Raw genomic sequence first — 19,360 nt, forward strand, 5'->3', positions numbered from 1 at the left:
TATTTATTATCAATGTAACTATTCAAAATAATGATCTTGGGACAAAAAACAGACACTGCTTAAGAACCAATAAATAATTAAAATAAAGATTACATATGAAATAATGAAAATTACGATTACTATTTGAAAATAAAATGGTATTGAGTAGATAATTAGAACGGAACAAAACAACAACTGATCCCTAGAGTTTCGGTCAGGATGTAGATTCGCCAAAAACTGAAATAAACGATTTGAAAAAAGAAAATGACTTTTCGCGAGATCTTGATTTTTCAAAGACATGGTAAAGTGTCTTACGAAATCTTGAAGTTAACTGAACGAAATACTACCATCTAGGTGCACTTAATTAATTCAAATTGCTACCTTTTACAAATAAAGCAAAATTGACATAAGCAGTGTAATAATTGAAGTGCTATAAATTAATCAACATAATTACTAGTGAGAATTTTTTCCTATCTTCTAGCTAGTCTATGTAAAATATTTTCTATCGGGACATACTTGCTTTGCATGTATTGAAACATATGGTGATTCGCATAATTAAACAAGGGGAGAAAATATTTTTTACTTTCAATATCTGTGGACATGCGCAGAAGGGTTGCTTGATTGCAGTCCGTGTCAGTTGGACTTCGACTGCCGTGCAGGACACTTGCTTTAAAAAATCAGTATCATTTCCTACAGCAGTTAGTATAGTACGCTTGGTTGTAACGAAAAAATATTCCTACAAATGTTTTCTACTTTCGTGAGGGTTTTTATTAAGAATACAATAACAAGATATTCATACATATAATCTCACCTTAAAGAATATTCTAATTAGAAAGTATGACAAAGATATAAACTTACAATTTTTCGATCGAATGTACCAGTTAATACATTATTATACTTAGTTGTTCCATTGATTTATAATATAAGTAAGTATTGTAACAATAAATCAACATTTGTTATTTTTATTTTGAATTTTTGTAACATATTTTTATATATTGTTTTTTCGAAAGCCTTGAATTATGGTACACTCTTATATACCATTGCAAAAGAAAGTGCTTTTCGCATAAGCTAAAAGGAATTTAAATTATCAGTAAAGCAGTCAATGCAATATCAATAATAATTTAATACTTACCCCAGCAAATACTTGGTGGGATGAGACAAACATATTTCCGATTGATAGAAAGCACGGTTTTCCACTTCTAGCTATTATAAGTAGTAGCAATTTTTGTGTATGTATAGATAATGTATAAAACGGAACGTCACACCTATAAACAAATATTCCATTGTCATCCTTATACAAGCTTGTTTTTTTATACGATAGAAGAAAAAGAAATTAGAAAAAAATATTTAAAAGTTCAATAACAAAAATTATTTTACTACCTATTAATGACCAATAAATATTAAAATATTACTTAATAAACAAATTTATTATGTCCTTACAATTCTTCACGAACAGCATCGCTATGATTCAGCAACCTTTGTCCAAGATAAAAATTGATATACACAGTAAATGCTGTACCAGTTACATAAAGGATGCATTCTATTTTGTCTTCTAGAGTTTTTAATAATACCGAAAATTGAAGAATCTAAAAGAAAAGGTAAAAGTATAATTTGGTAGTAAAAAGCCTTTCTTCGATATTTTTAAACTTGTTTCAAACACAAAACACATAATTCTATAATAACACATCTTTATTGAAACGAAATTTTAATATTGTAAAGTGCAGTAATCGTGAAAACTTATGTTATTAAAAATGTTTTTTAACAAACGGTTATAACAGCACTAGTAATAAAACATATCAATCTTTACGTAAACGACGTAGCTTAAAAATCGTCGTTTTTACTGCTCAAAACGTTAATACTAAAATACAATACAAACATTTAGTATTATATATAGTATAATTTTCAATATAATATATAGTGTAAAGTATATGTGGGATGCGAGCACCTCCAAGCCAAACACTTAAATAGGCATTCGTGAAGAGATTGGACGGTGGCCCCTGGATAGCTCAATGGTTAAGACCAGTCGCCCGGAAAGCGGAAGACCCGGGTTCGAGTCCCGGTCCAGTCAGTCCAACGGCCCAATTTTTTCACGAATCCTACATATAATATATTATAATAATTATTAAATACTATACTATTTATATATTATTATATATTATACAATTATATATTACAAATATATATATTATATACTATACTACATTATATAATGTATAATAAATAACATAAAGTATAATATATAATATAATATATAGTATAATATTCAATAATTTCCTAATAATTTAATAAAATAATAAAAAAGACTGGTGTGTGTACTTATGTACCCACGTAAGAAGTTATACTTCTTTAACGTACAAAAATGAATATAACCTCAATAACATTATAAATAACTTCGAAAAAATATCTTAAAAAAAATAATTTCAAAAAAAATAATAATAATAATTATTATTATTATTAGTATTGTCACTATTATCTTCTTGGTTACTGTTTATTTTTCTTGTTTATTTTTTAATTATTGTTATTATTACTATATTATTATTATTATTTTTATTATTATTATTATTAATTTTCTTTTTACATAGAATATAGTTGATTAAGAAACCTGTTCCCTCCTTCTTGCTTGATGATCGATAATACTCGCTAATTTAAGCCGATTATTTTTCGTTTATTATTATATTTTTATTCATTTATAAATATATATATATAAATAGCGTTATATATATACCAGATAAAAGGGGGAAGATTGGAAGTACGAGAAGATAAGCTATTAATTATTATTATTTATTTATTACCAAAAAGAAGAAAATAAACATATTTTCAATCGATCGATATATTATATCGTAAATACCGACATACTTCGTAAAGTCGATTTTTACCATGCGCAAGGAAAAAAATCACTCATATTAAATTTTTCCAAACGCGCCAAAAGAAGTATAACTTCAAAATATTTGTCAAAATAATCAAAACAAAACAAGAAAATGTAACTTATAAAAATTCGCTACTAATACCAGCGTCTTTAACTTACACTTAAAAAGTTAATCATGAAAAGGATTATTACGAGAAGAATTATAATCAAGTAGACAACGTTTGAAACGTATCTAAGCATCTCTACGTATCTTAAAAAAAAACAGAATTATTAAACAAAAAAAAATATAATAAATTAAAATATTTTTTTCCACTTACTCAAAAGATATTCTATGACGATTTACAATGTCGCTTATCCAATTGTATTCTTCCGTTAGTGTATTGAAGTATTTAGTATTTTGCCCGGCTTGCTGATTCCTTTCAAATGGTTGACGAATTTTTATTCTAAGTATAACAAACAGCACAGTAAAAAAATTAATTAGAAAATATTTAATACACAAATAAATAAGAATCGGCTGTCCTACAAGAAACGTACTTAATAATGCTACATTGACAGCAAGCGTGCTGTATGAAAACAAAAAATGTTGAAAGACTAAGACAGCCAACTACTGTTATCACTAAAACCCCTATTGTTTGGTAAAGAAGTATGGTATAATATAGCATCCCGGCGTTACCAATATTATTTTCGATTAAAGGTAATGTTAGTTGGTTATCCTTTAATTTTCCAGTAGAATATAAAAAAGCATTAAAAATTGATGGAGATATAATGAAAAAGCAGTTAACATTAAAGAAAACTGTAAAAGTTAAAGAAAATATATATTGAAGAAATATGAATCAAATACTATTCGCTAATAATTACTCAAACTTACACATTAAAGCATATACAGAAAATTTGCTTTGAACAGTATACATTTCCAGAACATTAAGTTCTTGAGGATCGGAAAATTTCTCGTGATCAAGTTTAAAACGAACAATAAGTAATTTATACTTGAAATTAGAAATAAATTTTTTCTATATAAATTATTATTAAACTAAAGCAAGGAATATAATTATAAAATAAAAGTCTACTTACTGTTACGTAGCGGAAATAACTAATAGTATAAGCAGAAATGAAAATAAGGACGGAAATTACTCTTTGAATCAGTTTAATAGTTGATTGCCCGATCAATTTAGTAGTGAAAAGCTCATACAGGTGCATGAATAAACAATTTATATAATATTTTATACAACCACATTTCGCAACAATACTATAATTAATAACGCCAATAGAAGATACATTTGTATTATTTCCAATGTAGTTAGTAAAAATAAAATGATTTTGAGACAAAAAACAGTAATTGCTTAATAACGAATTATATTAAAATAAAGGTGATATAAAAGATAATGAAAATTACGATTACCATTTGAAAATAAAATGGTATTGTGTAGATAATTAGAACGGAACAAAACAACAACTGATCCCTAGAATTTCGATTAGGAAGTTGATTCATCAAAAACTGAAATAAACGATTTGAAAAAAGGAAATGATGTATCGCGAGATCTCGATTTTTCGAAGACATGGTAAAGTGTCTTACGAACTTCTCCAGCAAACTGAAAGTAATACTACTATCTAGGTGCACTTAATTAATTCAAATTGCTACATTTTACAAATGAAGTAAAATTGACATAAGCAGTGTAATAATAGAAGTGTTATAAATTAATCAATATAATTGCTAGGGAGAATTTTTTCCTATCTTTTAGCTATTCTATGTAAAATATTTTCTATCGAGACATACTTGCTTGCATGTATTGAAACATATGGTGATTCGCATAATTAAACAGGGGGAAAAAATACTTTCTACTTTCAATATCTGTGGACATGCGCAGAAGGGTTGCTTGATTGCAATCTTGGTCAGTTGCACTTCGATAGCCGTGCAGAACACTAGCTTTAAAAAAAGAGAATCATTTCCTACAACAGTTATTATAGTACGCTTGATTTTTACGCAAAAACCATTCCTAAAAATGTTTTCTACTTTCGTAAGGGATTTATTAAGAATATAACAACAAGAAATTAATATATTAAATTTTACGTTAAAGAATATTCTAAATAGAAAGTATAATAAAAACATAAACTTATAAATTTTTAAAGCAAATGTACCTGTCAACACAATAATATACTTAGATGTGTCATTTATTTCTAATATAAGTAAGTATTTTATTCATAAATAATCATTTGTTATTTTTATTTTGAATTTTCGTAACAGATTTTTGTCTGTTGTTTTTTCGTTGCATTGAATTATGGTACACTTTTATATACCATTGCAAAAGAAAGTGCTTTCCGCATAAGCTAAAAAGAATTGAAATTATCATGAAAGCAGTCAATGCTATATCAATAATAATATAATACTTACCCCAGCAAAAACTTGGTGCGAAGAGACAAACATATTACCGATTGATAGAAAGCACGGTTTTCTACTTTTAGTTATTATAAATAGTAGCATTTTTTGTGTATTTATGGATAATGTATAAAACGGAACATCACACCTATAAACAAATATTCTATTAACATCCTTATACAAGCTTGCTTTTTTATACGATAGAAGAAAAAGCAATGAGAAAAAATATTTTAAAGATCTATAACAAAAATTTTTTCACCTACTATTACTGACCAATAAATATTAGAAGATTACAAAATAAACAAATTTAATATGTCCTTACAATTCTTCACGAACAGCATCGCTATGATTCAGCAACCTTTGTCCAAGATAAAAATTGATATATACAGTAAAAGCTGCACCAGTTTCATAAAGGATGCATTCTATTTTGTCTTCTAGAGTTGTTAATAATACCGAAAATTGAAGAATCTAAAAGAAAAAATAAATGCTTATTTTTATAGTGAACAGACTTTCTGTGAAATTTTTAAACTTGATGCAAACACAAAACACATAATACTATAATAACACATTTTTATTGAAACGAAATTTTAATATTGTTAAGTGCAGTAATCGTGAAAACTTATGTTTTTAAAAATGTTTTTTAACAAACGGTTATAACAGCACAAGTAATAAAACATAGCAATCTGTACGTAAACGACGTAGCTTAAAAATCGTCGTTTTTACGGCTCAAAACGTTAATACTAAAATACAATACAAACATTTAGTATAATATATAGTACAATATTCACAAAATATAGTATAATGAATAATATATTATATAATATTATATATTAAAATAAATATTATATATTATACTATTATATATTATTATATATTATACAATTATATCACAATATATATATTATATACTATACTACATTATATAATCTATAATAAGTAATATAAAATATAATATATAATATAATATTTAGTATAATGTTTAAAAATTCTTAATAATCTATTAAGATAATAAAAAAGATTGGCGTGTGTACTTATGTACGCACGTAAGAAGTTATACTTCTTTAAGGTACCAAAACGAATTAAATCCTAATAACCTCAAAAATAACTTCAAAAAAATAAAAAAAAAAAAATAATAATAATAATTATTATTATTTTGATTGTCATTATAATTTTCCTTGTTACTTTTTAATTTTTCCTTGTTTATTTTTACCTAATTGTATTAATATTACATTATTATTATTATTAATATTATCAATTTTCTTTATACATAAATATAGTTGATGAAGAAACCTTTTCCCTCCTCCTTGCTTGATGATCGATAATACTCGCTAATATAAGCCAATTATTTTTCTTTTATTATATTTTTGTTCATTTATTTAACTTTATAAATATATATATATAGCGTTACCAGAGATAAAACGGAAGAAGATTGGAAGTATGAGAAGATAAGCTAATATTATTATTTTTTTATTACCAAAAAGATGAAAATAAACATATTTTCAATAAATCGGTATATTATATCGTAAATACCGACAATCTTTTTGGTGTCGATTTTTACCATGCGCTCGGAAAAAAATCATTCATATTAAATTTTTTCAAACTCGCAAAAAGAAGTATAACTTCAAAATACTTGTTAAGAAAATCTAAACAAAACAAGATTTTGATAACATATAAAAATTGGCTACTAATTGCAGCGTCTTTAACTTACACATAAAAAGTTACTCATGAAAACAATTATTACGAGAAGAATTATAATCAAGTAGACAATGTTTGAAACGTATCGAAGCATCTCAACGTATCTTACAAAAAAATGAATAGATAAGTTTTAAAAATTATTATAATGAATTAAAAGAATAATTTTCTGCTTACTCAATAGATATTTTATGACGATTTACAATGTCACTTATCCATTTGTATTCTTCCGTTAGTGTACTGAAGTATGTAGTGTTTTGTCCGGCTTGCTGATTTCTTTCAAATGGTTGCCGAATTTTTATTCTGTGTATAAGAAATAATACCGTAAAAAAATTGATTCGAAAATATATAATACGCAAATAAATAAAAACTGACTGTCCTACAAGATACGTACTTAAGAATGCTACATTGACAGCAAGCGTGCTGGATGAAAACACAAAATGTTGAAATACTAAGACTGCCAATTACTGTCACCATTAAAACCCCTATTGTTTGGTAAAGAAGCATCGTATAATATAGCATCCCAGCGTTACCAATATTATTTTCGATTAAAGGTAATGTTAATTGGTTAACCTTCAATTTGCCAGTAGAATATAAAAAAGCATTGAAAATTGATGGGGATATTATTAAAAAGCAGTTAACATTAAAGAAAACTGTAAAAGTTAAAGAAAATATATATTGAAGAAATATGAATCAAATACTATTGGCTAATAATTATTTAAACTTACACATTAAAGCATATACAAAAGATTTGCTTTGAACAGTATACTTTTTTAAAATATTAAGTTCTTGAAGATCGGAAAATTTCTCGTGATCAAGTTTAAAACGAACAATAAGTAATTGAAACTTGAAATTAAAAAGACATTGCTTGTATATAAAATATTTTTAAACTAAAGCAAGGATTATAATTATAAAATAAAAGTTTACTAACTGTTACGAAGTAAAAATAACTATTGGAATAAGCAGAAACGAAAATAAGGCTGGAAACTACTCTCTGAATCAGTTTTATTGTTGTTTGCCTGATCAATTTAGTTGTGAAAAGCTCATACATCTGCATGAATAAACAATTTATATAAAAATTTTTAGACAACCATATGTCGCAACAATGGTATAATTAATAACGCTAATAGAAGATGTATTTCTATTTATTTTCAATGTAGCTATTCAAAATATAATGAATTTGGGACAAAAAACAGTCACTGCTTAATAACCAATAATAGATAAAAATAAACGTCACATATAAGATGATAAAAATTACGATTACTATTTGAAAATAAAATGGTATTGTGTAGATAATTACGACGGAACAAAACAACAACTGATGCCTAGAGTTCCGATTAGGACGTTGATTCGTCAAAAACTGAAATAAACGATTTGAAAAAATAAAATGATTTTTCGCAAAATAACGATTTTTCGAAGACATGGTAAAGTGTCTTACGAACTTCTCAAGCAAACTGAAAGTAATACTACTATCTAGGTGCACTTAATTAATTCAAATTGCTACATTTTACAAATGAAGTAAAATTGACATAAGCAGTGTAATAATAGAAGTGTTATAAATTAATCAATATAATTACTAGTGAGAATTTTTTCCTATCTTGTAGCTATTCTATGTAAAATATTTTCTATCGAGACATACTTGCTTGCATGTATTGAAACATATGGTGATTCGCATAATTAAACAGGGGGAAAAAATACTTTCTACTTTCAATACCTGTGGACATGCGCAGAAGGGTTGCTTGATTGCAGTCCGTGTCAGTTGGACTTCGACTGCCGTGCAGGACACTTGCTTTAAAAAATCAGTATCATTTCCTACAGCAGTTAGTATAGTACGCTTGGTTGTAACGAAAAATATTCCTACAAATGTTTTCTACTTTCGTGAGGGTTTTTATTAAGAATACAATAACAAGATATTCATACATATAATCTCACCTTAAAGAATATTCTAATTAGAAAGTATGACAAAATATAAACTTACAATTTTTCGATCGAATGTACCAGTTAATACATTAATATACTTAGTTGTTCCATTGATTTATAATATAAGTAAGTATTGTAACAATAAATCAACATTTGTTATTTTTATTTTGAATTTTTGTAACATATTTTTATATTGTTTTTTCGAAAGCCTTGAATTATGGTACACTCTTATATACCATTGCAAAAGAAAGTGCTTTTCGCATAAGCTAAAAGGAATTTAAATTATCAGTAAAGCAGTCAATGCAATATCAATAATAATTTAATACTTACCCCAGCAAATACTTGGTGGGATGAGACAAACATATTTCCGATTGATAGAAAGCACGGTTTTCCACTTCTAGCTATTATAAGTAGTAGCAATTTTTGTGTATGTATAGATAATGTATAAAACGGAACGTCACACCTATAAACAAATATTCCATTGTCATCCTTATACAAGCTTGTTTTTTATACGACAGAAGAAAAAGAAATTAGAAAAAAATATTTAAAAGTTCAATAACAAAAATTATTTTTCTACCTATTAATGACCAATAAATATTAAAATATTACTTAATAAACAAATTTATTATGTCCTTACAATTCTTCACGAACAGCATCGCTATGATTCAGCAACCTTTGTCCAAGATAAAAATTGATATACACAGTAAATGCTGTACCAGTTACATAAAGGATGCATTCTATTTTGTCTTCTAGAGTTTTTAATAATACCGAAAATTGAAGAATCTAAAAGAAAAAATAAATGCTTATTTTTATAGTGAACAGACTTTCTGTGAAATTTTTAAACTTGATGCAAACACAAAACACATAAGTCAATAATAACACATTTTTATTGAAACGAAATTGTAATATTTTTAAGTGCAGTAATCGTGAAAACATATGTTTTTAAAAATGTTTTTTTAACAAACGGTTATAACAGCACAAGTAATAAAACATAGCAATCTTTACGTAAACAAAATAGTGTAAAAATCCTCGTGTTTACAGCTTAAAACGGTTATTGTAAAATAGAATCCGAACATATAGTATAATGTATAGTATAATATTCAATATAATATATAGTATGTAGTATATATATATAATATATATGTAGTATATATATATAATATATACTATATTATATTACATAAAATATAATATATAGTAATAAATAATATAGTAATATATTGAATAATTTTCTAAAAATTCATTAATATAATAAAATAATTTTTTCATTAAAAAAAAACAATACAAGATATTGATAACATATAAATTTCGCTGTTATTTCCAGCGTCTCTGACTTACACATAAAAAGTTAAACATGAAAACAATCATTATAAGAACAACATTAATCAAGTAGACAACGTTTGAAACGTATCTAAGCATCTCTACGTATCTTAAAAAAAAACAGAATTATTAAACAAAAAAAAATATAATAAATTAAAATATTTTTTTCCACTTACTCAAAAGATATTCTATGACGATTTACAATGTCGCTTATCCAATTGTATTCTTCCGTTAGTGTATTGAAGTATTTAGTATTTTGCCCATCTTGCTGATTCCTTTCAAATGGTTGACGAATTTTTATTCTAAGTATAAGAAGCAGCACAGTAAAAAAATTGATTCGAAAATATTTAACACGCAAATAAATCAAAACTAACAGTCCTACAAGAAACTTACTTAATAATGCTACATTGACAGCAAGCGTGCTGTATGAAAACCAAAAATGTTGAAAGACTAATACACCCAACTACTGTTACCAATGCAATTGCTACTGATTGGCCAATAAGCATGGTATAATATAGTATCCCAGCGTTACCAATAGTATTTTCAATTAAAGGTAATGTTAGTTGGTTATCTTCTAATATGCCAAGATAATATAATAAAGCATTAAAAATTGATGGAGATATAATGAAAAAGCAGTTAACATTAAAGAAAACTGTAAAAGTTAAAGAAAATATATATTGAAGAAATATGAATCAAATACTATTCTCTAATAATTACTCGAACTTACACATTGAAGTATATACAAAAGATTTGCTTTGAACAGTATACATTTCCAGAACATTAAGTTCTTGAAGATCGGAAAATTTCTCGTGATCAAGTTTAAAACGAACAATAAGTAATTTAATCTTGAAATTAGAAAGAAATTGTTTCTATATAAAAAATTATTAAACTAAAGCAAGGAATATAATTATAAAATAAAAGTCTACTTACTGTTACGTAGCGGAAATAACTAATAGTATAAGCAGAAATGAAAATAAGGCCGGAAATTACTCTTTGAATCAGTTTAATAGTTGATTGCCCGATCAATTTAGTAGTTAAAAGCTCATAAAGCTGCATGAATAAACAATTTATATAATATTTTTAGACATCCACATGTCACAACATTGGTATAATTAATAACGCTAATAGAAGATGTATTTCTATTTATTTTCAATGTAACTATTCAAAATATAATGATTTTGGGACAAAAAACAGTCACTACTTAATAATCAATAATAGATAAAAATAAACGTCACATATATATATATATAAGATTATGAAAATTACGATTACTATTTGAAAATAAAATGGTAGCGTGTAGATAATTACGACGGAACAAAACAACAACTGATGCCTAGAGTTCCGATTAGGACGTTGATTCGTCAAAAACTGAAATAAACGATTTGAAAAAAGAAAATGATTTTTCGCAAAATAACGATTCTTCGAAGACATCATAAAGTGTCTTACGAACTTCTCCAACAAACTGAAAGTAATACTACTATCTAGGTGCACTTAATTAATTCAAATTGCTACATTTTACAAATGAAGTAAAATTGACATAAGCAGTGTAATAATAGAAGTGTTATAAATTAATCAATATAATTACTAGTGAGAATTTTTTCCTATCTTGTAGCTATTCTATGTAAAATATTTTCTATCGAGACATACTTGCTTGCATGTATTGAAACATATGGTGATTCGCATAATTAAACAGGGGGAAAAAATACTTTCTACTTTCAATACCTGTGGACATGCGCAGAAGGGTTGCTTGATTGCAGTCCGTGTCAGTTGGACTTCGACTGCCGTGCAGGACACTTGCTTTAAAAAATCAGTATCATTTCCTACAGCAGTTAGTATAGTACGCTTGGTTGTAACGAAAAAATATTCCTACAAATGTTTTCTACTTTCGTGAGGGTTTTTATTAAGAATACAATAACAAGATATTCATACATATAATCTCACCTTAAAGAATATTCTAATTAGAAAGTATGACAAAAATATAAACTTACAATTTTTCGATCGAATGTACCAGTTAATACATTAATATACTTAGTTGTTCCATTGATTTATAATATAAGTAAGTATTGTAACAATAAATCAACATTTGTTATTTTTATTTTGAATTTTTGTAACATATTTTTATATATTGTTTTTTCGAAAGCCTTGAATTATGGTACACTCTTATATACCATTGCAAAAGAAAGTGCTTTTCGCATAAGCTAAAAGGAATTTAAATTATCAGTAAAGCAGTCAATGCAATATCAATAATAATTTAATACTTACCCCAGCAAATACTTGGTGGGATGAGACAAACATATTTCCGATTGATAGAAAGCACGGTTTTCCACTTCTAGCTATTATAAGTAGTAGCAATTTTTGTGTATGTATAGATAATGTATAAAACGGAACGTCACACCTATAAACAAATATTCCATTGTCATCCTTATACAAGCTTGTTTTTTTATACGACAGAAGAAAAAGAAATTAGAAAAAAATATTTAAAAGTTCAATAACAAAAATTATTTTTCTACCTATTAATGACCAATAAATATTAAAATATTACTTAATAAACAAATTTATTATGTCCTTACAATTCTTCACGAACAGCATCGCTATGATTCAGCAACCTTTGTCCAAGATAAAAATTGATATACACAGTAAATGCTGTACCAGTTACATAAAGGATGCATTCTATTTGTCTTCTAGAGTTTTTAATAATACCGAAAATTGAAGAATCTAAAAGAAAAAATAAATGCTTATTTTTATAGTGAACAGACTTTCTGTGAAATTTTTAAACTTGATGCAAACACAAAACACATAAGTCAATAATAACACATTTTTATTGAAACGAAATTGTAATATTTTTAAGTGCAGTAATCGTGAAAACATATGTTTTTAAAAATGTTTTTTAACAAACGGTTATAACAGCACAAGTAATAAAACATAGCAATCTTTACGTAAACAAAATAGTGTAAAAATCCTCGTGTTTACAGCTTAAAACGGTTATTGTAAAATAGAATCCGAACATATAGTATAATGTATAGTATAATATTCAATATAATATATAGTATGTAGTATAATATATAATATATATGTAGTATAATATATAATATATATATTATATTACATAAAATATAATATATAGTAATAAATAATATATAGTAATATATTGAATAATTTTCTAAAAATTCATTAATATAATAAAATAATTTTTTCATTAAAAAAAAACAATACAAGATATTGATAACATATAAAATTTCGCTGTTATTTCCAGCGTCTCTGACTTACACATAAAAAGTTAAACATGAAAACAATCATTATAAGAACAACATTAATCAAGTAGACAACGTTTGAAACGTATCTAAGCATCTCTACGTATCTTAAAAAAAAACAGAATTATTAAACAAAAAAAATATAATAAATTAAAATATTTTTTTCCACTTACTCAAAAGATATTCTATGACGATTTACAATGTCGCTTATCCAATTGTATTCTTCCGTTAGTGTATTGAAGTATTTAGTATTTTGCCCATCTTGCTGATTCCTTTCAAATGGTTGACGAATTTTTATTCTAAGTATAAGAAGCAGCACAGTAAAAAAATTGATTCGAAAATATTTAACACGCAAATAAATCAAAACTAACAGTCCTACAAGAAACTTACTTAATAATGCTACATTGACAGCAAGCGTGCTGTATGAAAACCAAAAATGTTGAAAGACTAATACACCCAACTACTGTTACCAATGCAATTGCTACTGATTGGCCAATAAGCATGGTATAATATAGTATCCCAGCGTTACCAATAGTATTTTCAATTAAAGGTAATGTTAGTTGGTTATCTTCTAATATGCCAAGATAATATAATAAAGCATTAAAAATTGATGGAGATATAATGAAAAAGCAGTTAACATTAAAGAAAACTGTAAAAGTTAAAGAAAATATATATTGAAGAAATATGAATCAAATACTATTCTCTAATAATTACTCGAACTTACACATTGAAGTATATACAAAAGATTTGCTTTGAACAGTATACATTTCCAGAACATTAAGTTCTTGAAGATCGGAAAATTTCTCGTGATCAAGTTTAAAACGAACAATAAGTAATTTAATCTTGAAATTAGAAAGAAATTGTTTCTATATAAAAAATTATTAAACTAAAGCAAGGAATATAATTATAAAATAAAAGTCTACTTACTGTTACGTAGCGGAAATAACTAATAGTATAAGCAGAAATGAAAATAAGGCCGGAAATTACTCTTTGAATCAGTTTAATAGTTGATTGCCCGATCAATTTAGTAGTTAAAAGCTCATAAAGCTGCATGAATAAACAATTTATATAATATTTTTAGACATCCACATGTCACAACATTGGTATAATTAATAACGCTAATAGAAGATGTATTTCTATTTATTTTCAATGTAACTATTCAAAATATAATGATTTTGGGACAAAAACAGTCACTACTTAATAATCAATAATAGATAAAAATAAACGTCACATATATATATATATAAGATTATGAAAATTACGATTACTATTTGAAAATAAAATGGTAGCGTGTAGATAATTACGACGGAACAAAACAACAACTGATGCCTAGAGTTCCGATTAGGACGTTGATTCGTCAAAAACTGAAATAAACGATTTGAAAAAAGAAAATGATTTTTCGCAAAATAACGATTCTTCGAAGACATCATAAAGTGTCTTACGAACTTCTCCAACAAACTGAAAGTAATACTACTATCTAGGTGCACTTAATTAATTCAAATTGCTACATTTTACAAATGAAGTAAAATTGACATAAGCAGTGTAATAATAGAAGTGTTATAAATTAATCAATATAATTACTAGTGAGAATTTTTTCCTATCTTGTAGCTATTCTATGTAAAATATTTTCTATCGAGACATACTTGCTTGCATGTATTGAAACATATGGTGATTCGCATAATTAAACAGGGGGAAAAAATACTTTCTACTTTCAATACCTGTGGACATGCGCAGAAGGGTTGCTTGATTGCAGTCCGTGTCAGTTGGACTTCGACTGCCGTGCAGGACACTTGCTTTAAAAAATCAGTATCATTTCCTACAGCAGTTAGTATAGTACGCTTGGTTGTAACGAAAAAATATTCCTACAAATGTTTTCTACTTTCGTGAGGGTTTTTATTAAGAATACAATAACAAGATATTCATACATATAATCTCACCTTAAAGAATATTCTAATTAGAAAGTATGATAAAAATATAAACTTATAATTTGTAGAATGAATGTACCAGTTAACACATTAATACACTTAGTTTTTCCATTGATTTAGAATAAAAGTAAGTATTGTATCCAGAAATAATAATTTGTTTTTTTTTATTTAGAATTTTTGTAACATTTTATAGTTTATTGTTTTTTGAAATTCTTAAATTATTGTACACTCTTATATACCATTGCAAAAGAAAGTGCTTTTCGCATAAGCTAAAAGGAATTTAAATTATCATGAAACCATTCAATGCAGTATCATTAATAATTAAATACTTACCCCAGCAAAAACTTGGTGCGATGAGACAAACATATTTCCGATTGATAAAAAGCATGGTTTTCTACTTCTAGCTATTATAAATAGTAGCAATTTTTGTGTATGTATAGATAATGTATAAAACGGAACGTCACACCTATAAATAAATTTTCTCTCTATTATCATTCTTATAGAAGTTTACTATTTTAAATGATAGAAGGAAAAGTAATTGAAGAAAAATATTTATAAGTTCTATTACAAAAATTATTTTCTTTCTATTACTGAATATATATATATATTTATATATAATTATTATATATAATCAGGTTTTTATTGCCCAACTTACAAATTTTTTTACATTGTCTTATCATTACTTTATTTATTTTTTTCTCAAATCTTTTTTTTTATGCTTTACTTACCCCTCCTCTACCAATATTTATCAACAATCTTAAAATCAAACTATCTCTAACTATAACTAACTAAATCACACTCGTATTCGTTTTCGTGTTCTCTCCTATTTTCCCCTGTCCACCACCTTTTACACAGCACCTCAATTTTTCTGAAATATTCACAAATCCCAATCTGAATCTTGCCGCCTAAAATGTTTACTAATTCCCCTCTTATAGCGCCTTCCTGTATTCCATCTATCAATTCCTTTATCTCCTTCCTTCTCTTCTCTGAAACCATTTCTCTTCCTTTTTCGCGTTATCAAATGCTCCAACGTTTTTTCTTGTTCTTTGCGTAACCTACATTTTCTGTCCTTTTCTCCTTTTTTTTCCGCCTTTTCTATGTTATCATATCCTATCTTTGCCAAATTTCATTAATCCCTTCCCTCACTCTTTCTTCTGACTAATACTTCCATAACCTTTCATCGTTATCTATTATATGTTTGCACATATTATTATATAATGACTATCTTACTTTTTCCTATCCTTCCCATAGGCTTCTCTTTTTCAATTCTTCCAATTCCTTTTTTTATCTTCTCCTCTATCCTCCCATCTTCACTTAATTCTCTTATTATCTCTATTATATCCTCAATATCCAATTCCTTCAACACTTTAATTAAATTCTCTCCCCATTTTGAGGGTTTACCGTTCGTTATCGGTCTTATTTTTTCCACCACGCATATCTTTGGGCATCTTGTTTCCTCTTTTTTTAACATTTTTTGATATATCTTAACGCTCTTTCTCTTATCACAAATTCCATCACTAGGATTCCCAGCTCTCTTCTATATATTTTATTTAGTGTTGTTCTCCTTATTCCTAATGCCATTTTCAAATATCTGCTTTGTATCTTTTCAAATATTAATATTTCTCCCAATCTCCATACATCTACTCCATACATTACTCCTGCTTTCACTATTGAGTCCAGAAGGCGTGGCCTATCCTCCATAGCATTTCTTCCTGCCCTCTACCATGTCCCCCAAACAATATTCACCATTTTTTGCGCTTCCTTAAACCGAATTTTTACTTGTGAACCAATATCTTAAGTATTTAAATTCATTTACTACCTCAACTTTTGTCCTATTAATTTCCCATTCCTCCCCTTTCCTAACCTTTCTTCTGTTTCTGAATAGCGTGATATTTGTTTTCTTTGCGTTTACTCTTGTTTTATTTTCCTTTGCCAATTTTTCTAAATCCTCTAATATGCTTCTCAACCCTTCCACTGTCCCCGCCAGTGCCTCAATGTCATCTGCATATGTTAACGCGAATATTTGTTCTTTCCCTATTACGGCTCCTCCATCATTCTTTAGAATCCATCTTTCTTTCAGATTTTCTGTGTACAGATTGAACAATACTGCGCTTAGCTCGCCGCTTTGCCGCACAACCTGCTCTGTTCTAAAGCTTTTCGTTATTTTCCCCTGACTTATTACTTATAACTTACTAATAAATATTTAAATATTTCTAATTAAACAAATTAATTATTTTCTTACAATTCTTCAAGAACTGCATCGCTATGATTCAACAACCTTTGTCCAAGATAAAAATTGATATACACAGTAAAAGCAGTACCGGTTACATAAAGGATAAATTCTATTTTGTCTTCTAGAGTTTTTAATATTACCGAAAATTGAAGAATCTAAAAGGAAAGATAAAAGCATATTTATATAGTGAAAAGCCTTTCTTCGATATTTTTAAACTTGTTTCAAACACAAAACACATAGTTCTATAATAACACATTTTTATAGAAACGAAATCGTAATATTTTAAAGTGCAGAAATCATGCAAACCTATGTTTTTAAAAATGTTTTTAACAAACGGTTATAACAGCTCAAGTAATAAAACATTGCAATCTCTACGCTATCGATATAGTCTAAAAATAATCATGTTTACAGCTCAAAACGTTTATAGTAAAATACAATACGAACATATAGTATAATATTCTGTATAATATGTAGTATATAGTATAATATATAATGTAATTATAAATTATATACTATTATATATTATAATAATTATTATATATTATACTATTTATATATTATTATATATTTTTTTATTATATATTATAATTATATAATATATACTATACTAAACATTATATAATGTGTACGATCGGAACCGATCGTAACCAAAAATCCATATTCATAATACGTGCCCCTAGCAGATAGGGAGTTACTAGACACTAGCATCCATACCCCCACTACTCGGATCTCGAGTGCGTAGACACTGCAGGGCCCATTACCAAAGACATTCGGTCTATTCTTTCGCTGGATGCTTATGAGGATACTTGGAGACAACGAGCGAGAGCATTATTAGAAAAACAGAGAATTCATATACTAAAGCGACTATACCTTACAGATAACAATAACGACAGTGGTAGATCGCAGAAGCGATATTTAACACATAATTACGGTAGCGAAAGACAGAAGATAATTAACGGTAAGAAATATTATTTCTAATTCTTTTCAACTTGAATGCCCATTCAGGTTAATCGTGACGAGAAGTGGATCACGTGCATAGTCCGTGGTTCATCGTTATTTACTAGTATTTTGATACCAACCAGGGTTTTTATACCGCAAGGCTTTTCCCTGACTAGCCAATAAAGCATTGCACTTATTGGCTCAACCAAGTGTTTTATTTATTTTAATTCACCTTTTCACCTCCCTCATAATTAGCTTAACCCAATCTCCGGAGAACTCCATGTTGGAGGAATTTTGGCAAATACATAATGTATAATATTTAATATATAATATATAACATATAATATATAATTATAAATAATATGTAGTATAATACATAATATAAGATATATTATAACATTCAATAATATCTTAATGATCAATTAAAATAATAAAAAAATTTTTCATTAAAATAAAAACAAAACAAGATTTTGATAACATTTAAAAATTCGCTGCTATTTCCAGCATGTTGGACTTACACATAAAAAGTTAAACATGAAAAGAATCATTGCGAGAAGAACTAAAATCAAGTAGACAACATTCGAAACATATCTAAGCATCTCGACGTATCTTAAAAATAAATGAATATTTAAATTTTAAAAATTATAATAAAGAATTAGAAGATTAATTTTCCACTTACTCAATAGATATTCTATGACGATTTACAATGTTGCTTATCCAATTGTATTCTTCCGTTAGTGTATTGAAGTATTTAGTATTTTGCCCGGCTTGCTGATACTTTGCAAATGGTTGACGAATTTTTATTCTGTATAACAGAAATAACAAACTAACAATATTGATTGGAAAATATTTAATACGCAA

General features: G+C 26.8%; 1 protein-coding gene and 4 long non-coding RNA genes across 5 annotated transcripts; 1 reads left to right on the forward strand and 4 right to left on the reverse strand.

Annotated features, from left to right (window-relative positions):
• Positions 1 to 911: 911 nt before the first annotated feature.
• LOC122513552 lies at positions 912 to 2,858 on the reverse strand. The gene is made up of 5 exons (XM_043629956.1): positions 2,828 to 2,858; positions 1,925 to 1,938; positions 1,420 to 1,565; positions 1,112 to 1,244; positions 912 to 1,047 (listed from the first exon to the last, which is right to left on the reverse strand). The coding sequence occupies exons 1-5, from the start codon at positions 2,856 to 2,858 to the stop codon at positions 997 to 999; spliced, it is 375 nt and encodes a 124-aa protein (XP_043485891.1). The 3' UTR covers positions 912 to 996.
• A 2,227-nt stretch (positions 2,859 to 5,085) lies between these two features.
• Positions 5,086 to 5,625, reverse strand: LOC122526741. The gene is made up of 3 exons (XR_006306191.1): positions 5,542 to 5,625; positions 5,235 to 5,367; positions 5,086 to 5,170 (listed from the first exon to the last, which is right to left on the reverse strand). It is a non-coding gene; the product is annotated as an uncharacterized LOC122526741 (long non-coding RNA).
• Positions 5,626 to 8,878: 3,253 nt separating this feature from the next.
• On the forward strand, positions 8,879 to 9,322 carry LOC122526740. The gene is made up of 2 exons (XR_006306190.1): positions 8,879 to 8,957; positions 9,040 to 9,322. It is a non-coding gene; the product is annotated as an uncharacterized LOC122526740 (long non-coding RNA).
• On the reverse strand, positions 9,027 to 10,631 carry LOC122526734. The gene is made up of 5 exons (XR_006306184.1): positions 10,545 to 10,631; positions 10,328 to 10,453; positions 9,469 to 9,614; positions 9,162 to 9,294; positions 9,027 to 9,097 (listed from the first exon to the last, which is right to left on the reverse strand). It is a non-coding gene; the product is annotated as an uncharacterized LOC122526734 (long non-coding RNA).
• Positions 10,632 to 12,827: 2,196 nt separating this feature from the next.
• LOC122526742 lies at positions 12,828 to 13,879 on the reverse strand. Its single transcript, XR_006306192.1, has 3 exons — positions 13,793 to 13,879; positions 13,576 to 13,701; positions 12,828 to 12,866 (listed from the first exon to the last, which is right to left on the reverse strand). It is a non-coding gene; the product is annotated as an uncharacterized LOC122526742 (long non-coding RNA).
• Between the last annotated feature and the right edge of the window lie 5,481 nt (positions 13,880 to 19,360).

Source organism: Polistes fuscatus, unplaced genomic scaffold (genome assembly GCF_010416935.1).
Source record: "Polistes fuscatus isolate 324 unplaced genomic scaffold, CU_Pfus_HIC Scaffold12, whole genome shotgun sequence".
Taxonomy (NCBI): domain Eukaryota; kingdom Metazoa; phylum Arthropoda; class Insecta; order Hymenoptera; family Vespidae; genus Polistes; species Polistes fuscatus.

Excerpts from the sequence above, each read along its gene's own strand:
- LOC122513552 (XM_043629956.1), bottom strand. The coding sequence starts at position 2,858 with ATGGTAAAAATCGACTTTACGAAGTATGTCG. Across the intron at positions 1,245-1,419 it reads GATGCTGTTCGTGAAGAATT|GTGTGACGTTCCGTTTTATA; the intron begins GTAAGGACATAA and ends ATTTGTTTATAG. Across the intron at positions 1,048-1,111 it reads CCCACCAAGTATTTGCTGGG|CTTATGCGAAAAGCACTTTC; the intron begins GTAAGTATTAAA and ends AATTCCTTTTAG.